Genomic DNA, 18,864 nt, shown 5'->3' with positions numbered 1-18,864 from the left:
TGGCACAAGCAGGGAGGAGGAGCAGAGAGAGAGAGAGAAGCAGGCTCCCTGCTGAGCAGAGCGCCCGATTTTGGGGGGGGGGGGGCTGTTATTAATATTAACTGACCTTTTCATTTCTGGATTCCTTTGGAGAGGACTCATGCAATCAGAATGACGTGGTCCCCGGTGCCAAGCCAAGAGAGAAATAAGTGTCTAAATTACCCAGATAATTACTTTGTTTTGATTATCTGGGCATTGTTTATGACTTTTAAAACTTGAGGGAGCTGCCTTGGCCTAAGGTATCTTCCATCTCAAAACAACTGTAACTCCCTTGTCCAAAACTCTCCTTCCCCTTAGACCCCTCAGCCTGTCCATTCCCAAGTGGAAGATATGGCCCGGTTTCTCTTTCATAAGGTAATATCCTCAGACAGAGAATCAGCTGAAAATCTAACTGGTGGAATATGCTTCAAGTGGTCACAATGCCGAAAATAACCCAAACCTTTTGTTCTCACTGATTCCAGATTTACTGACCCCTAGTTAACAGCAAGTTCCTTGCTAGGAGCCACAGTCGAAAGCCAGAGAAGAGTCCTGCAGCTTTCCAATGCTACCACCTTTTGCGGAGTGAATCTGTTTCATTCCTTCAGAGGAAAACCACACAGGGCATACAGCACAGTGTACAGTACTCAGCCTCTGGAGCCAAGTGGATTGGATTAGAATCCAGGTTTCCCCACATAGGCAAGTTACTCTATTTCCCCAAGGCTCATCTATAAAATGGGAATATACACCATGGAAGGTTGTTACATGAGATAATGTATGTAAAGTGTCTAAAACATAGTATCAAATTTAAACCATGTTTTAGGTTTTCTCAACACTTTCTTTTTAAAATACAAAAAATAGGGCAGCCCTGGTGGCGCAGCGGTTTGGCGCCACCTGCGGCCCAGGGCGTGATCCTGGAGTTCCGGGATCGAGTCCCACGTTGGGCTACCTGCATGGAGCCTGCTTCTCCCTCTGCCTGTGTCTCTGCCTCTCTCTGTGTATCTCTCATGAATAAATGAATAAAATCTTTAAAAATAAATAAATAAAACAAAATACAAAAAATAGTATGTATATCGTCCCCATTTACACACACACACACATACAACCTACCTATCTCCAACACTAGCATGGTAAAGACTCTGTCTTCAACTTGTTTCCGAGAAATAAGCAGGTGTTCTCAGGGACAGAGGGCATCAATGCTTAGCAGTCAGGACCGCAACAGGCCGGAGAGAACAGCAAGGACAAGGATGGCCAAGTCAGAGGTGCAGCCAAGGAGGAACTGCCACAGGCAAGAGAGTAGGATGTGAAGGACAGTATTGCCAATAGGAACTGGTGACCACCAGACAACTGCTTTGAAGACAGGCTAGGTAGCATGCCTGGAGGGACAGCTGACCTCAGGAACTGATCCCATGGGCTTTGCAAAGACCCTCTCAGTTTTCTCAGTCCAGTCTCTGCCCCTAATCCCCTGTGTGACTTTGGGACACATACTTTAATTATCACGAAAACCCCTATGTGGCAAGGAAGGAGATCAGGCTAGGAAGTAAGTGATGAGAGGCTAGGAAGTAAGTGATGAGGACTGTAGTCCCAATTATGACATCAAAGTATTACAGAACTTCGGCCAAGTCCCTCAACTTCCCAGATGGGCCTAGGGCTGATGAAGAGAAAGAACCATCAGTTTAAAAAATAAATAAATAAAAAATTCTAGAAGCCCTGAAGCATAAGAGGTCAAGGAGAAAGACAAAAATACTCTAGTCTTAACCCTGGAAACCTTTAAGCCAAGAGTTTCAAGATAATTTAATACAAGTTCATTCATTTTTATATTTAAGTTCATTATGTCCTGGTAAAAATTCTGAAAGGCCACAGCAAAAAAGCTTAAGATGGCCACTTCCATAAAGAATGTCTGTCTTCGGGTCCATATTTGCTTTCCAATCTGAACAGAAATGCCTGTCCCAGCACCTTCTGGGAAAATCAACCTTTGATTCAAAGAGATGTTGTTCAATAATTATGATAGCCACAGCCATATAATCAGCTCACCACCCACCAGTAAGTCTAAGGAGGGAAGACAGGCAGCTAGAAAGACAGAGCATTCCTCTCACCAGGAAGCAAATGTAGCTCCACGCAAGAGATGGGTGACTTGGTGCCACTGGGGGAAAGATAATTTAAGCCACTGTGTTCACAATTAAGAAGCACCCCCATTCACTCATGGAAGCCTTTAAGTGTTACTGGTGCCTGGAACCAGACGTAATCCTCCCAGGCTGTGGTTGGGATAGAGGATCTGCCACAGGACAGGGTCACAGTCAGTTTGTGGCCCCGGTTGGGCACTCGGTAGTTGAGCTTAGGTCGAAACCAATCTTCTCCACAGTCACGGTGCCCCTGTGCCATGACAATGGTGCCCATGAGTGGAGGAGCCTGCAGCTCACTGAAGGCATCAGCCATGAAAATGGCTCGGAAGAGACGGCGCAAACAAGCTGCCGTGCTCAGGCTCTGGTCCATGCTGTTGGGGGCCAAGCGAGACAAATCAAGCTCATAGAACTCCTTGGGACTTAAGGCACTGCCGCCAAGGAGGATAAGCACGCGGGGTACTAATGTCCGTGCAAAGAGACCCTCTAGGTGGCTGAGGACACTCTCCAGTTCCGCCAGGGCTTGTTGGCATTTCCTGCTGCTCACCTCAGCAGCTGCCCGAGCTTTCTTCTTCATTGCATCCTCTGCCTGTGAGGACAAAGAATGGTGAGAGAGGGGAGGACAAGAAGGGGGAAGCTAATGCCCTTTGAAGAACCCTGTTGGGATGTGGTAGGCTTCTGGGACTGGGTTTCCATGGCCATGACACTGGGTTTTATCAGAGAGTAATATATCAAAAAGGAAAATGCATTCTTTATATAAAATCATACTTTTCCCATGCTCAGAACAGCAAAAACAGTGTCTGAAGCAGGAAAGCACCCAGAAATTAGCAACTAAAATAGTCAAGGAGATTTGGTGGCATGCCAGGTGGCAAATTTTGCGGTACCACGAGTGACAACAGGAGATGAGGATAATCTGGCTTAATAAAGGGGATTCTGGTGTCGGTCTTCCAGTTATCTGGAAAATTGAACACATGCTTATTTGTGGTCCCATCTGAAATACCACTAAATGAGAAAAAAAAAAAAAAGGGAGGAAGGAAGGGGAGAAGGAAAGGAAACTCCCAAGGTGAAAAAGAACTAGGAAACAAAGATAGACAAACACAAATTTTTGGGAAATAGAAGGCAGGTGGGAGAATTCAAGGGAGCTGAATACCAACTGCTAATAGAGGGAACCCCCCATGAAAGCACACCAATTTACACTGCAGACGTCCAGAAGGGCTCAGGAATTGGCAATTTAGATACCACAGAAGAATTAACAGAGAGGAACTGAGTGAAAACCTGTGTGAGGACCCTTAGATCGATTATCTGCCAATTTCCTCCACCCAGTCTCCTCCAGAGAGAAGACTGTCCATACTGATGTTTTGGGAGTCCTCCAAAGAGACCACTAGGTTCCTACCCAATATCCTTAGAGTAAAGTCTATCAGTTCATAAGGTCCAGCTTATGCAGAGCTTTAATTGATTTATTTTTAAATATTCACCAGACACCGAATAAAAGCCTCTAACATGAAAGTGAGAGACCAAAACAATAGGAAAAGGAATCGGGGGGAAAAAAACAGAAACTTAAAAGAACAGAGTAGGGACGCCTGGGTGGCTCAGTGGTTGAGTGTCTGCCTTGGGCTCAGGGTGTGATCCTGGAGATCCGGGATCGAGTCCCACATCAGGCTTCCTGCATGAAGCCTGCTTCTACCTCTACCTGTGTCTCTGTGCCTCCCTCTCTCTGTCTCTCACGAATAAATAAATAAAATCTTTAAAAAAATAAAAATAAAAGGAACAGAGTAAAACTTCAAAAATACAATAATATCTTCAGATAAGATCATATAGACATGAAATAACAAGATGTTATAATAAAGAAACATAAACAAAACTAGAGCTCTTAAGACTCTGATTGTCCCCAGAATTACAGAAGTGCTAGAATAGGAATGCCTGAGTGGCTCAGCGGATGAGTGTCTGCCTTCGGCTCAGGGCGTGAACCTGGAGACCCGGGATGGAGTCCCATGTCAGGCTCCCTGCATGGAGCCTGCTTCTTCCTCTGCCTGTGTCTCTGCCTCTCTGTGTGTGTCTCTCATGAATGGATAAACAAAAATCTTAATTAAAAAAAAAAAGTGTTAGAATATAAAGTTAAGGAAGTCCTCCAGTAAGTAAAACATAAAAACAAAGAGATGGGGGATCCCTGGGTGGCTCAGCGGTTTAATGCCTGCCTCCCGCCCAGGGTGTGATCCTGGAGACCTGGGATCGAGTCCCATGTCAGGCTCCCTACATGGAGCCTGCTTCTCCCTCTGCCTGTGTCTCTGCCTCTCTCTATGTCTCTCATGAATAAATAAATAAATCTTAAAAAAAAAAAGAGAGAGAGAGAGATGGACATTTGGGGAGAAAAGACAGTAAAGTTGAAGGGTCAAATCCACATGCAGCACAACAGCGGTTTTAGAAAAAGAAAATGAGAAAATGCTGGAGGGTTAGACTATCCAAGATTAGGGTGGGGCGAAACTAAAACACATTCCTTACAGCTGTTGAGGCTGACAGGTCCTGAAGATTTCTTAGAACCCCTTTTCACCTGCCTACCACGTAACAATCACAGTCTCCCCACCAGCTTTCTCCCAAAGCCTGTGCCTACCTGGGGAGAAGGTTTTCGGTAGAAGTGCTTAAGCTGTTCATAGGGCAGAGGCAGTTGTTGGCGCTGGTACATGATATGCTTTAGAAGTTCACAAGTAAAACGACAGCAGCCTTCTTGGCTCACAGGCCCGGGAAACACCACGGGCACCATGCAGTTTCTGGGGTAAAAGGGCTCCGAAGGGTTGGGAGGTTCTTGAGTAGAGGTAGTCTCGAGTAGTTCTATCTGGGGGGCGTGGGTCTCCTCTGACTTCTCATACCATTCCAAATCTAGTAGGGGCGCAGAGGGGAAAAAAGAGACAATGAAAAACTTAAATATGCTTGGCCCTAGGTAGTTTTGTGTTACCTAAAAATATTCCTTTATGAAACAGAGGATGTTTGTAAACAGCGTCCTGCACACCAACCAGGGTGCACAGAAGAAAATCTCCAAGTTATAATTTAGGTGAAAGTCTTTTCCTTTTTTTGCAAAAAAGGGGAAAAAATGAGAAAGGGTTTCATTTGCCCAATGCCAAGGACTGATTTTTGGGAAAAACAAGACAAAAAAAAAAGCCAAAAAGTCAGTCTTCTTCCATGGTCCTGTGGAGGGACAGCCCAACACATTCCCTCCGCAAAATCCGTGTGGGTGGTGGCGGGGAGATTCCCGACCGCGTCGCCTAAGGTGATTTAAGGGACGGCGGGATGGGGGGTGTAGAGGGAGAATTTCGGACGCCGCCGCGACTAGGGCTCCGCTCAGAAAGCGGAGGCCTTGACCTGGGGAAACTAGTTTACAGTCGCTGTAATCAAGCGGGGCGCAGAACGCCGCGGAGAGGGAGACAGAGTGGGCACGAACCAATGGGATCCAGGACCGAGGGGGCGATGGAGCGGGAGCCAGGAGGAACGCCGGCAAATGAGGGCAAGGAAGACGGGCCAGAGAAAAGGCCGTGGGCTAAAAGACTGGTTAGCAGCGGTTAGGAAGGAAACAGGTCCCCAAGGCTCCCGGAGCTGCGGCCCCCAGGCCTTACCAGGTACTGCGGCCGGGCACAGCACTTCCGGCCCCGGAGCCGCCATCACGACCTCCTCCCTCTTCTCCGCGCAGTTTGAATAGGGGCCCCGCGGGGCATCATGGGAAGCTCTCGTCTCCACTTCCGGCGGGGCTGCGGCGAGGGGGCGGGGCGCCGCCGCAGCTGGTGGAAGCCGGGCCGCGTAGGGATCTGGTCCCTGTGGTCGCTGCGAGCGCTCCGGCCGGGGCACGCCGAGGCACGCCGAGGCCTTCCCTCCACAGGGAGCCCACGCTGTCTCAGCCGCTGAAGTCTGTCTTCCGGAGGGCACCCGCTCTCGCACACCCGTTCCCCCTCCCGCGTTCGCTGTTCATTGTGCACCTACTTCGTGCCAGGCCCTGTCCTAGGTGCTGGAGATCCTGGCAAACAAGCAGGAGGCGGTTGCTGTCCTAAGAGTTTTGCTACCTAGAAGTACAATACCACGTGATGAATTATAGACAGTGGCGCGTGCACGGGCTGTGGATAGAAGAACCGGGCACCTAACCTAGATGGTGTGGAAGTGAGGGGTGGCCCCGGAGGAAATATGGCCAAGAAACTGCGACCTATAGGATGAGTAAAGGTAAAGAGGAAGGCCTAGGTATCCTGGAGACCTTGAGAGACAAGAGCATCCTCCATTCAAGGAATGAAAAGAGTTCAGGGGTGCCTGGGTGACTCAGTCGGTTCAGTGAGGGGGCTCTTGATTTCAGCTCAGGTCACGATCTCAGGGTTATGACATCGAGCCTGCCAGGGGCTCCACACGCAGTGCGGGTCTGCTTGAGAGCCGCTCTCCCTCTCCCTCTCTCCCATTTATTCTCTCTCTTTAAATAAATAAATTAAATTAAAAGGGAAAGAAAAGAGTTCAGATTATAAAGAGTTAAGGCTGTAGCAGACTAACAGGAATCAGATCACGGCAGAGCTTTAAAAGCCATTTTAAAAAGCTTGAACTTGGGCAGCCCGGGTGGCTCAGCGGTTTAGCGCCGCCTTCAGCCCAGGGCGTGATCCTGGAGACCCAGCATTGAGTCCCGCGTTGGGCTCCTTGTATGGAGCCTGCTTCTCCCTCTGCCTGTGTCTCTGCCTCTCTCTATCTCTCATGAATAAATAAATAAAATCTTTTAAAAAAAAGTTTGAACTTGATCCTGTAGGGGAATGAGGAAGCTTTGAGAGCTTTAAGTAGGGAAGTGACATGATTAAATTTAATCTCCACAGTGGCCACAGTGTACTGATTACGTTACATTACAAGAAGGATGAGAGGAGGCAGTGATACCAATTAGAGCTAGTGACTACAGTTACCTAAGTGCATTGGTGAAAGAGGCCTAAATTGTGGTAGTCACAGCAGGGTGGAGAGGAATGGGTGAACCCTAGAGATATTTAGGAGGTCCAATAAGCATGACTTGGTGGATGATCCCAGGAAGAGGAAAAGGGATGAAGACAAACAGGTTTTATAAGTTTAGCAGCTGTTGTTCAAAAATGGGCCAGCTGTGCCATTCAATGAAGGAGAGAACACTGAATTCATCTTTTCTCCATACCCACACACCAATAAACCGGGTCTTCCTCTAGTTTTTAATAGGTTGAGTTTGCTGTTCCATTGGACAGTGAAGAGATATTTAGGAACACCATTAGGAACAGAAATGTATTTGAGAGTCATCAGTTTAGGAGTGTATAAGATCACCCAAGGAGGGCATGTATAATGAGGATGAGCTAGAATCCTGAAGACACTAATCACTAATGTTTAGGGGATGAGTAGAAAAAGAAGAGCCTGTGAAGGAGACTGAGGAGTACCCAGAGAGGTATAAAGAAGAATAGATAAGTGTCAGGTCATGGAGGCCAAGAGAGGTGTATCTCAGGAAGTACGAACAGAGACCAAACATACTGTAAAATTACAATGATTAAAATACTGTGGTATTGGTTCAGGAATAAACAAACAAGTAATAAAACAGGAGAGACTCCAGAAACAGATTCATGTATATGTAGATCTTAGTATACGATGAGAGTAAAAGGCAAGTAACTTGAAACAACTCCCTATCCATTTAAAAGAAAAAACATCAAAGTAGTTCCTACCTCACATCCTACATAAATTCCAAATGGATTAAAGATCTAGGGGCGCTCGTGTGGCACAGTTAAGTGGCTGACTCTTGGTTTTGGCTCAGGTCATGATCTCAGGGTCCTAGGATCGAGTCTGGCTCCATGCTCAGCTCAGAGCCTGCTTCAGGATTCTCTCTCTCCTTCTGCCCCAACCCCCACTCTTGCTCATGCTGTCTCTCCCTCAAATCTTTATAAAAACTGGATTATAGATTTAAACATAAAAATAGGGGCTCCGGGATCCCTGGGTGGCGCAGCGGTTTGGCGCCTGCCCTTGGCCCAGGGCGCAATCCTGGAGACCCTGGATCGAATCCCACGTCGGGCTCCCGGTGCATGGAGCCTGCTTCTCCCTCTGCCTATGTCTCTGCCTCTCTCTGTGTGTGTGACTATCATAAATAAATAAAAATTAAAAAAAATAGGGGCTCCTGGGTGGCTCAATGGTTGAGCATCTGCCTTCGGCTCATGGCATGATCCTGGGGTCCTGGGATAGAGTTCTGCATCAAGCTCCTGGCAGGGAACCTGCTTCTTCCTCTGCCTATGTCTCTGCCTCTCTCTGTGTCTCTTATGAATAAATAAACAAAATCTTTAAAAACTAAACCTCAAAACTCCTTGCAGAAAATACTGGGGAGTAATTCACAATCTTGGAGTGGGGTTACCCCTAGGCATGACACAAAACCAAGGAAGTATAAATGACAGGTTGCTAACTCTGAACTTAAAACTTATGTAAAGATACTATACACAAAGAATAAATGACTGATTATATACCAGGAAAAATTGTGTGTGTGTGTGTGTGTGTGTGTGTGTGTATAATCCCATATACAACCACCTCATAAGCAACACCTCCAGGAAACCAAACATATATGCCACCTTCCATCTCCCAGGACCCTGATCTCCTCCTGGACAGCCATCTACTCTTCTGCCAGCCTTTACTCCTGTCTTTGGTAAGCTAGGTTGTTCAAAACTGGGATACAGGAATAGGTTATCCCCTCTCATCTCTCTCTCTTTTTTTTTTAAGATTTTATTTATTCATGAAAGACACAGAGGAGAGAGAGAGGCAGAGACACAGGCAGAGGGAGAAGCAGGTTCTATGCAGGGAGCCTGATGTGGTACTCGATTCCGGGACTTCAGGATCATGCCCTGGGCTGAAGGCAGGCGCTAAACCGCTGAGCCACCCAGGGATCCCCCCCCACGTCCCCATGTCTTAAGGGAAGTTCTCCATTTAGAAGGCAAGGGGATTGGGATGGGAACAAAGTGAAATTGTGTGTGTTGGGTGATTGAAAGACCCAAGAAGATGAGAGGATGAGTGTTATCAGGTGAATGCAGCAGGCCCTGGTTATCAAGAGAACGCAGAACTGGCATTGGTGAGAATGTTGGGGGAATAGTCTTGAATCTCCCAACCCCCAACCTTCTTGAGATCTCTTACTGAGTTCTTCAGTCTCAATCTCTAAGTAGCAGTTTTCCTGGCATCCTGGTGCCCCTGGCTGGAGTTGACCTCTGCAGCACAATCTTCCTTTAGCTGAATAGGGTTGAGACGAGTGAAGTATGTGTGCTTTCAACCACTGAAGACCATAAAATTAGCTGGATCTGCCAGTCCCTTTGGCAGACTTTGGTCCTTCTGCTCCCACGGCTTTGGGGAGTTATGCCATGTGGACAGCAACTAAATGATCAATAACCCACCTCCTTCCTTGTGGTCTTGAGGGGAAGCCATGGACTCTACCAGGTCTGAACCTCTGAAAGGATTACCAGAGGTAAGCCACTGTTGCTGCTTCTAATCTTCCAAAGAAAACTGAGATCGGGAGGAAAGGGCTCTTTTATTTCTTGGCTGTGTGAAAGCATCCTGATGTTTGTGAAAGAGGGGAAGTGGACATAGGTTGACTGGTGAATCATGAGACAGCCATGGGGCTAGGAATTGAACCTTAGCGTCCTGACTCCCAGCCCAGTAACACTTCTCCACTCTGCCTTTCTAGTGTCTTGTGCACTGGTTTTTCTGTCACTGAGTGTGTTTACCCTTTGCCGACTGCAAGAGCCCTAAAGAGCAAGAGAGATAGCAAGAAAGTCAAAAGTCAGTAATCCCCTGGGCCCTTGGCCAAGTTTCTTTTGCCGGCCATTTCCCCCAGCCATGGCCCTAGCCAGTGGCGGACGTAACCCGAGCCCCAGCACCGCCCCAAGTAGAGGCCAGGCCCCTCCTACGAGCCTGGCTATTTTAAAACTAAACTCGCTGTGCGGGGATTGGTTCTGCTTCAAAACAAAGGGGAGGGGTAATACTCGTTGCCGGGATCCTTGTAGCCTTCCGGCTGCAAGGCTGGTTTATGGGTTTGGGCCTCGTGTCCGTGGCACCGCAGTGTCTCGGGTTGCTAAAACCAGCCCCTGGAGGGTGCCAGCCTGGTAATAAAGTAGTGACTACTGGGTAAAGGTGGCATAATCATCACAACAATAACAGCCGTAATTAGGCTAACCACCATCTGCCTCCGCCCTGGCATTCGGCCTGACTCACCCAGACGGCACGCCAGCTGTCGGGGAAGAAACTGAGGCAGGGGCGGAGCCAGTCGGCTGGAGGGACGTGTCGCCGTGAATTTTGCAGCTCTCCAGGTCCGAAACCTGTTGTCTGCGATCTCGCTAAGGGGCCTTACCAAGGAGCGCCACAAAGCTTCATTCTGATGTAACCCCTCCGCCTCTGGTGACTGCCCCACCCCCAGACGCGGGGCTTCAAACTTCCCCCCAAGGAGGCGCTAGGAAAACACCCGATCAGAGCGCGGAGATTGAAAATCAGACTACAGCTCCCCTAGACCTTTGCGCGCATAAGCGCACTCCTCGCCGACGCCCCGAAGCCACGCCGCGGCCCCTTGAGCTGCAATGCCTCCTGGGAATTGTAGGGCAGCTGGCAGCTCATTTAGGGGAGGTCTTAGGCTTGAGGACTCTCTCTCCCATGGTGCCCTGCGGCTGTTTCTGTCGCGACCCGGGGCAAAAGCAGGGTGGGGGCGTGGCCCGCGCAGGGCCCCACCCCGCTCTCCTCTGGCTGGCCGGACGCGGCGGTGGCAGTAGGGGCGGCGGCGGCGGCGGGGGGGAGGGGCCGGGCGGGGGGCTGGCGGCAGCGGCGGATGGACTCGCGGGTATCGGAGCTGTTCGGCGGCTGCTGCCGGCCCGGAGGGGGCCCGGCCGTGGGCGGAACCCTTAAGGCAAGGGGGGCCGGCGGCAGCAGCGGCTGCGGGGGCCCAAAGGGGAAAAAGAAGAACGGAAGGAACAGAGGGGGCAAAGCCAACAACCCTCCATACCTGCCCCCCGAGGTGAGCCCCGTGAGAAGTGGCGGGTGAGAGGAAATCATTCTTTCCGGTCCCGGGACTCCAGGGAGGCGGGACGGAGGGAATTGATACCCCCTTCCGGTGTCAGAACCCTGGGGGGAGAGGAGAACCCTTCCTTCCGGTCCCAGGACCCCAAGGAGGACCTGCCCTCCGGTGTCAGGACCCCAGGGAGGAAGAGTGGGGAGGGAGGAGCCCCCCATTCTGATCCAGTAACTCCAGGAGGAAAAATGGGGAAAAGGCATCCCACTTTCATCGCCTTAGGAAGAGCAAAGTAGAATGCCCTGGCTTCATCCTTCTGCAACAGAAGGGAGACTACATCCTGGGATGAAGAGGCAGAGTTTTCTAAACTTGTTCGGCAGGGGAGGAGGGGAGTACTAGGGAAAGGAGCAATATGTTCCGTCTCTATCCCTGAGTACACATATACACACACATATAAAAACAGACAACAGTCAAGCTTAAGTCCTCCTGCCCTTTGTCCTATGAGGAAGTGGAGATGGCTTCTGCACACCTGCTCCATCTCTGTCTAAGGCAGAGAATAACTGCTATTTTGTCCCTCTTAGGAAAGGCGGACAGAGGGGAAAAGCCTAAGCTAGTGGTTTTCAAACTTTAGCATGTATCAAGATCACCTGGATTGCTGCCTCACCCCTGGAGTTGCTGATTCAGTAGGTCAGAAGTGGCCCTGATACTTTGCATTTCTTACAAGTTCCCAGGCGGTGTTAATGCTGTTGGTTCTGGGATCACACTTTGAGAACCATTGGCCTAGACTTTCATCCTTATACCACTTTTCTGAAGCCACCCATCCAAATTCGTCATATTTAGAAAACAATAAAAAAGGAAGGTCTCTGGTAATGGGAAAAGATCTACCTTATACCTGTTAGAGGCTGGGAGTTAGAGGGCCTTGAAGAGATGGAATGATGACAGGAAGAACAAAAGAAAAAGAAACTGTCAAGGAGAACTGCCAAAATGCAGGCAGGCAGGACAAGCAAATCTCTTACCTGTTGCACCCTAGAGGGGAAGGCTCATGCAATAGGTTGTTTCTCTGGTGGGTCAGTTGATAGAGGGAAGATGTAAAGGTGGTTGTGTGGATAGATTCAGGATTTTACCTCGTCTGAGGCATGTGAATCTGGTTTGTGGAGTCTGTCCCCTTTAATGCATTTTCTGAGTTTCTTCATCTCAGACCCAACTTTAGAACCCTGCCCCTCATTTTACCTGGGCTCATCTCTCAGCACGCTTATAATGACCAGTGCTGAGCTCACCCTTTGGCCTTGGTCCAGAACCTCTCGCAGCTTCTTGCTCTTGGTGACATCAGCTGAGAGGGTGGGCAGGAAGGAAATGGTGTCTCCCACACAAGTGGCAAAGAATGACCTCAGCAGCCTGAACACAGAGCAGATCTAGACTTCTAGGGACAACAGTTTGAGGCCCCAGGGAGAAGGAAGGGGTGATCTTGCATCTAGGAAGAGGATACCACCAGTGATCAAAGAAAGGATGGACTAGGGTTCCATTTTTGACTTACACGAGTGACTCACTGTATTCTTAGAGGCCTTTCCTTCAGAGACGTCCACTGGGACTGAATAGAGGGTTTTTCTGTCAATAACCTTTGGCAGGCATCTGTCTCAGCAGGTGCCACTGAGGTTCCTGCTCTCTCGAGTTAGCTGCCTGGGCCCCAGCAGGAATCAGAAAGAAATAGAAGTTGGTCAGGACAGTGTGTCATAACTGCTCTCTGTCTTTTTTCAGGCTGAAGATGGAAACATCGAATATAAAGTGAGTCTTAGGCTGGGGAAGGGCCGGTTATCCTTACGGGTGTGGGGTGATTTTTCTGAGATCCTTCCAACATCATGATCTATAGGAGTTTAGGGATATGATTCAGGGTAAAGGCTCTGTACCTCATTCTGTCAGAGAGAGGGGGACTCAGTGTTAGAGGAGGCCAGGGATGAGGGGGTTTGAGTGGGAAGGGGTAAGGTCCTAGTCCCTGTAGCAGGACGGGGGGGCGGGGGGGGGGCATGAGGGTTTAGGAGGAGCAGCTCTGACTTCATTTTCTTATGACACCTCACCTGTCTTAAGCTGAAGCTGGTGAATCCATCCCAGTACCGCTTTGAGCACCTGGTGACACAGATGAAGTGGCGGCTCCAGGAGGGCCGCGGTGAGGCCGTCTACCAGATTGGGGTAGAGGACAATGGGCTGCTGGTGGGGCTGGCTGAGGAGGAGATGCGGGCGTCCCTCAAGACTCTGCACCGGATGGCAGAGAAGTACGCTTCCCATTCCCCCTAGGTTCTCTTCATCTGGCTCTGGAGAAGACCTGTGAATACCCAGTCACCTCGGGCCTGAGGGGCCTAGGAGAGACTTTCCTGCTGCCTCCTCTTGACAAAGGGCTGAAGGGGGGAGGGTTAGTGTTCTGGGCTCCTCCATGTTGGACTGAGGCTTTTTCGCTCCTTGATTTAAGATTTGTTTAAAAGGATGTGAGATAGATTGGAGGGTGGTAGGAAGTGAAGTACAATGCTGAGAGGTGTGGTCCAGAGCCAGGTTGGAAGGTAGAGGGCAGAAGAGTACAGGTGAGATGTGGCAGCTGTGGCCTTGCTGTGACAGGGTTGGGGCAGATATCACTGTTCTCCGAGAGCGAGAAGTGGATTATGATAGCGACATGCCCCGGAAGATTACCGAAGTGCTGGTACGAAAGGTCCCTGACAACCAACAGGTAAGCACACGCCCTTCCCTACCTCTCACACCCTTGCTCCTGAGGAGGGCCCCATGGTGGCACATTGTTCACTGGCTGGCCCGGGAACATGGGGGCGTCCAAGTCCTTTGGTCCCCAGGGAGTGTCACTGCCCTTAACCCAACCTTCGGTGGAGAAACAAGGGATTGGAGCCCTTACCTCTGGCAATTCATCCACAGTTCCTAGACCTCCGTGTGGCCGTCCTGGGCAATGTGGACTCAGGGAAGTCGACTCTGCTTGGAGTCCTGACCCAGGGAGAGCTGGACAATGGGCGGGGCCGGGCTCGGCTCAACCTTTTCCGCCACCTGCATGAGATTCAGTCTGGCCGAACTTCCAGCATCAGCTTCGAGATCCTGGGCTTTAACAGCAAGGGAGAGGTGCATGCAATCAGCGGGACCCAGTGGGGCCAGACTCTGAGGATGGGATGGTAGTGGTAAAGAACAGCCCAAGGGCAGAGTGTGGAGACTTTTTGGAGTAGTGTAGAAGAAGACCCTGAGGGCAGTGAACATGCTCTGTCTCCTTAGCAAACAAATGGGAAACAGCTGAATTAAAGCAGATATGGGGCTCAGGGTTAAGAGGCAGGGTCACCCAGTGACTGGTTTAGGTCCTGGCGACTCTTAAAAGGGTTGGGGAGGCTGGCAGGGGGCACTGAGAGCCCTGGGCTCTGGGCCAGGTGGTGAATTACAGTGACTCACGGACGGCAGAAGAGATCTGTGAAAGCAGCTCCAAGATGATCACCTTCATCGACCTGGCAGGCCACCATAAGTACCTACACACCACCATCTTTGGCCTCACATCATACTGCCCCGACTGTGCCCTGCTCCTCGTCAGTGCTAACACTGGGATTGGTACGAGGCATTGGGGCAGGGACGGGGCTGGAGGGGGGTGCTGACTCTCCTACCCTGGGCCTCCTCAAAACTGGGAGTCAGATGTGAACTCTCCTGTTCCCCCTGCCCCCTCCCACATTCTCACCCTTCTCTCCTGCTGCCTGCCTGTCTTCTCTGAGGCAGCTGGCACCACCAGGGAACACCTAGGGCTGGCCCTGGCTCTGAAAGTGCCATTCTTCATCGTGGTCAGCAAGGTGGACCTCTGTGCCAAGACTACTGTGGAGAGGACGGTGCGCCAGTTAGAGCGGGTCCTCAAGCAGCCTGGCTGCCACAAGGTCCCCATGCTGGTCACCTCCGAGGATGATGCTGTCACTGCGGCACAGCAGTTTGCCCAGTCACCCAAGTAAGCCTTTCTCACTCCAGAGCCCCGATCCACAGGGAAGGCTGCCATGTGGCGTCCCAGCCCAGGGCCAGACCAGTTGTGGTGCAGTTTTGTGGTTTTTCAGGTTGGGATTGTGGGAGGGAGTCTGTGCTAGCCAGCCTGGGGTCTTGCCGGTGCCTGGGACCCAAGAGACCAAGGGCTATGCCAGGCATTCGCTGTTTCCCTTGGCTCTGGGCTGGGCCTTGTGAGCCACATTCCTTGGCTGTGTCACAGAGACAGGACTCAGAGCTCCTGAGGTTAGCAGATAGGAGAGAGGTGCCCCAGAAGCCCACCATTACTTGCAGGGAGTTCTAGCCTCTGCTTCCTGTCCGAAGCTTCCTCAACTGTCCATTCCATGCCTCCCTGTCCAGCGTCACTCCTATCTTCACACTGTCCAGTGTGTCCGGAGAGAGTCTGGACCTGCTTAAAGTGTTTCTGAACATCTTGCCACCACTCACCAACAGCAAAGAGCAGGAGGAGCTCATGCAGCAGCTGACAGAGTTCCAGGTAATTGGGCCACATGTCCTCGCAGTGAGCGGGAGAACTGGGAGGGACTAATTCTGACCTAGTCCTGATGCTGTTTAGAGATTTTGGACTTGCCAGGTCTACTTGGCTGGCCGTTGATAGCATGTTTTTCGGCTTCAGGTGGATGAAATCTACACAGTACCAGAGGTGGGGACAGTTGTTGGAGGGACACTTTCCAGGTGAATTTCTTTGCTTGCCACCCACCCCATTCAGCCCTCACGTACCCACACACTTGATCACAGCCTTAGGGCGACCCCGGAGTTCTACTGAGCCCATCTGAATGCGGTGCTGGTTTCTGGATTGGGCTTTCACCACGACAAGAACTGGAGAAAGCTAGTCTCTTGTCTCACGAGGAAAGAAACAGTCTTGCTGCTGACTGGAAATCTCCAGGCTCCTGGAGGAGAATTATGGGTCTTGAGCCCCAGTTGTATTCAACTGGCATCATTTCCACGTAGGGAAATGAGAGCTCCCTTAAGACTCTTTTCAAAGCAGAGGGTGTATCTAGGGGCAAAGCAGCAGGTACCTCTCTCACCATCACTACCGATCCTTCCAGGTATTAGCTGTCTAGTCTAAGTCTGAACCTTGAACCATGGCCTCCTCCACTGCCCCTCTCTTCCCCCTCCTGTGGGAGTCAGCCATAGAAGGGAATGTCTTGGGTGACCCTCGCATAAAAGCCGGTGTGTGTTGGGAGGTGGCTAGACTGACACTGTGCCACCTGCCCTCTGGGCTGCAGTGGGATTTGCCGTGAGGGGGACCAGCTGGTGGTGGGCCCCACGGACGATGGCTGCTTCCTGGAGCTGAGAGTGTGCAGCATCCAGCGCAACCGCTCTGCCTGTCGTGTGCTGCGAGCTGGTCAGGCTGCTACGTTGGCCCTCGGAGACTTTGACCGTGCACTTCTGCGCAAGGTGAGGTGGGAGGATGGATTGGAGAAGGGAACACAGAGAAGTGCCTGGGAACCTGGCCGCTTGATTGAGAAGCACCTAAGACACTTGAGAGGAACTTGAAGGAAACAGTCTCTAACCAAAGAAGCTCGTTACATAGACTGTATGAAAAAAGCTTAGGATACACAGAATACTTAAATATGACTCATGGTCATGCAATCTGAATGTCCAGGAGCCTATAATACTAAGTATTAGAAGAAGGATTAGAGAACATGGGAGGGATAGGAAGGGTTATAAGTGGATATTTGAATATTGTCTTCTGAGGTCTTTGTGTTTGAAGTCTTAGAAGAAGAGGTTTAGGAGCTGGCAGGGGTGTGAGGGTGGTTGGGGAAGGAAAGACTAATGCAAGGTCTGCCCTTGATCCGGGGCCTCCCTAGGGCATGGTGATGGTGAGCCCCGAGATGAATCCCACCATCTGCTCAGTGTTCGAGGCAGAGATTGTCCTACTATTCCATGCCACCACGTTCCGGCGAGGCTTCCAGGTGACAGTACATGTGGGCAACGTACGTCAGACAGCAGTGGTGGAAAAGATCCACGCCAAGGTGAGAGGGACCCAGCCATGCTGTTTTTCCAGGGGAAAGTCAGAATTCTTCTGCCTCCAGAAAGGAAAGAGGCCTGGCCCCAGACTCATAAAGAACTAACTCCTCCCAGACCCAACAAAGGGGACGAAGCCCCACTCTGGGGGGGTAGAAGCCTGATAGGGCCCTGAGGGTGGAGAGCCAAGGCTGGCAGAGAATGGGATGGGAGGCACATTGTCCAGGACCAGTGACGGCATATCTGCTGCAGGACAAGCTGCGGACAGGGGAGAAGGCAGTGGTACGTTTCCGCTTCCTGAAACACCCAGAATACCTGAAGGTGGGCGCCAAGCTGCTGTTCCGGGAGGGTGTCACCAAGGGCATCGGCCATGTCACTGATGTGCAAGCCATTGCAGCAGGAGAGGCGCAGGCCAACATGGGCTTCTGAACTCCTCCAGGCAGGCACAGCTCCATTGCTGTCCCTACAATATATAAGGTGACTTCTGGCCATGCTGCCCCCTGTTGGCGGCTCTGTGTTAATAGGTGAGGGAGAGACCAGTGCTCTCTGCCCTGTGCTCCCTGCCACTTTTCTGGAGAGGTGCCAAGCTTGGTGTGGCCAGGGAGGGGCAGTCCTGAGGGAGAAGACAGGAGAATTCAGGGCAGTGCTCAGCAGCTGTGTGTCCACCTGGTTGGCTCATCAACCCTGGCAACCCTGTGGCCCGTCTACTGGAGGGAGCTGACCACCGCCACCTTGGCCCCACTGTCCGGACTGGGCATGATTCGCCGGTGTGGTCCTTGAAAGCACTCCTTTTTCTATACCTCTTCTCAAGGCCATGTAAGTTGCCCATCTCTACTTGACTGTGGACAAAAGACATTTGCTCCTGGCCATCTGGTGGCCCAGGGTCTGAAGAAATGGCACAGGGACAGTGCTCCCACCTTGTGCTGAGACATGAGGTCTGTTCCTCAGCTTTGTTTCCTTTCCCTTCCTCACTTAAGGGCCATATCCCATTTCTCTGCTCATAGGCCCCACAGGTGCTATTTGTTGTGCTGACCCAGGCGTGGGGCTGCCAAGCTAAGGTTTGGCATACCGAAGGTCAGCTGCATGTCAATCTGTCTTGTCCCCTCCTCTGCAGTGATTTGTTGGTTTTAATGCTGGATCAGTGTTTTACTTTCCCAGACTAGTGACTGGGGACCTGACCCACAGTTCCCCATCCTGCCACCCTTACCCACCCCCCTTTCTGCTCCCACTTAAGTCCTCCCTCTGTTGCAGGGAACCTGGAGGAAAGGGAAAGATGTTGCCATATTTCCTACTCTTTTAGGGCATGGACTCCCTCCTTTCCTTTTGTTAATGTCCTGGGTGCCCCGGACTCAGGGATTTGTTGGTTCAGGTTTCTCTGCATATATGTATATACACACACACACACACGTGTATATATATATATATATATACACCCATACATACATATATATACATATATATATTTAAATACATATATATTGTACAGAATAAAAAATGTTTTATTGAACATACTGTGCTTATGCTTAAGATACGGGCTCAGCTTCCAGAGCTAGATTCCTCTTCAGGATGAGAAACTAGTGAAACCCTAACACTGCTGAGCCATGAATGGGGAAAGAACCCATCTGGTATCTCATTCACCATTTTTCCTTTCCTCTCCTTCCCATGCAGTCAGTGTTCCAATATTGTGACCTGGGTATTCTGGCTAATTTGCATAGTTCTCCGAAGAGCAAAATAGAAAGTGAAACTGTTGCCTTTTCAGCTGAAGATAGGTAA

General features: G+C 50.5%; 2 protein-coding genes across 7 annotated transcripts; one reads left to right on the top strand and one right to left on the bottom strand.

Moving 5' to 3' along the window:
• Window positions 1-1,077: 1,077 nt before the first annotated feature.
• Window positions 1,078-12,360, bottom strand: MAD2L1BP (MAD2L1 binding protein). Of its 3 annotated transcripts, none has more exons than XM_055329899.1 (4): window positions 12,129-12,360; window positions 5,741-6,181; window positions 4,744-5,009; window positions 1,078-2,724 (listed from the first exon to the last, which is right to left on the bottom strand). In XM_055329899.1, exons 2-4 carry the CDS (start codon window positions 5,784-5,786, stop codon window positions 2,212-2,214), a joined length of 825 nt encoding a protein of 274 aa, XP_055185874.1. In that variant the 5' UTR covers window positions 5,787-6,181; window positions 12,129-12,360; the 3' UTR covers window positions 1,078-2,211. The 3 variants fall into 3 exon arrangements, with proteins under 3 accessions (XP_055185874.1, XP_055185876.1, XP_055185875.1); XM_055329901.1 differs by lacking the exon at window positions 12,129-12,360 and adding an exon at window positions 10,329-10,726; XM_055329900.1 differs by lacking the exon at window positions 12,129-12,360 and having other exon boundaries at window positions 5,741-6,360.
• Window positions 8,712-18,602, top strand: GTPBP2 (GTP binding protein 2). 4 transcript variants are annotated; one of them, XM_055329894.1, is made up of 12 exons: window positions 8,712-8,775; window positions 12,868-12,894; window positions 13,195-13,379; window positions 13,717-13,825; window positions 14,023-14,220; window positions 14,517-14,691; window positions 14,854-15,073; window positions 15,463-15,598; window positions 15,737-15,795; window positions 16,350-16,521; window positions 16,935-17,099; window positions 17,344-18,602. In XM_055329894.1, exons 3-12 carry the CDS (start codon window positions 13,246-13,248, stop codon window positions 17,518-17,520), a joined length of 1,545 nt encoding a protein of 514 aa, XP_055185869.1. In that variant the 5' UTR covers window positions 8,712-8,775; window positions 12,868-12,894; window positions 13,195-13,245; the 3' UTR covers window positions 17,521-18,602. The 4 variants fall into 4 exon arrangements, with proteins under 4 accessions (XP_055185869.1, XP_055185870.1, XP_055185868.1 ...); XM_055329895.1 differs by lacking the exon at window positions 8,712-8,775 and adding an exon at window positions 9,564-9,582; XM_055329893.1 differs by lacking the exon at window positions 8,712-8,775 and adding an exon at window positions 10,926-11,118.
• The last annotated feature ends 262 nt before the right edge of the window (window positions 18,603-18,864 follow it).

This window comes from Nyctereutes procyonoides, unplaced genomic scaffold (assembly GCF_905146905.1).
Source record: "Nyctereutes procyonoides isolate TBG_1078 unplaced genomic scaffold, NYPRO_anot_genome, whole genome shotgun sequence".
Taxonomy (NCBI): domain Eukaryota; kingdom Metazoa; phylum Chordata; class Mammalia; order Carnivora; family Canidae; genus Nyctereutes; species Nyctereutes procyonoides.
This window is presented reverse-complemented; position numbering and strand designations above follow the sequence as displayed.

Bases quoted from the DNA above. Each gene is read 5' to 3' on its own strand.
- MAD2L1BP (XM_055329899.1), bottom strand. From the start codon at position 5,786: ATGGCGGCTCCGGGGCCGGAAGTGCTGTGCCCGGCCGCAGTACCTG. The intron at 5,010-5,740 runs GTAAGGCCTGGG...CGCCCCTACTAG, and splicing joins GTGCCCGGCCGCAGTACCTG to ATTTGGAATGGTATGAGAAG. The intron at 2,725-4,743 runs GTAGGCACAGGC...TTGTCCTCACAG, and splicing joins ACCGAAAACCTTCTCCCCAG to GCAGAGGATGCAATGAAGAA.
- GTPBP2 (XM_055329893.1), top strand. From the start codon at position 10,933: ATGGACTCGCGGGTATCGGAGCTGTTCGGCGGCTGCTGCCGGCCCGGA. The intron at 15,796-16,349 runs GTGAATTTCTTT...TCTGGGCTGCAG, and splicing joins GTTGGAGGGACACTTTCCAG to TGGGATTTGCCGTGAGGGGG. The intron at 16,522-16,934 runs GTGAGGTGGGAG...GGGCCTCCCTAG, and splicing joins ACCGTGCACTTCTGCGCAAG to GGCATGGTGATGGTGAGCCC.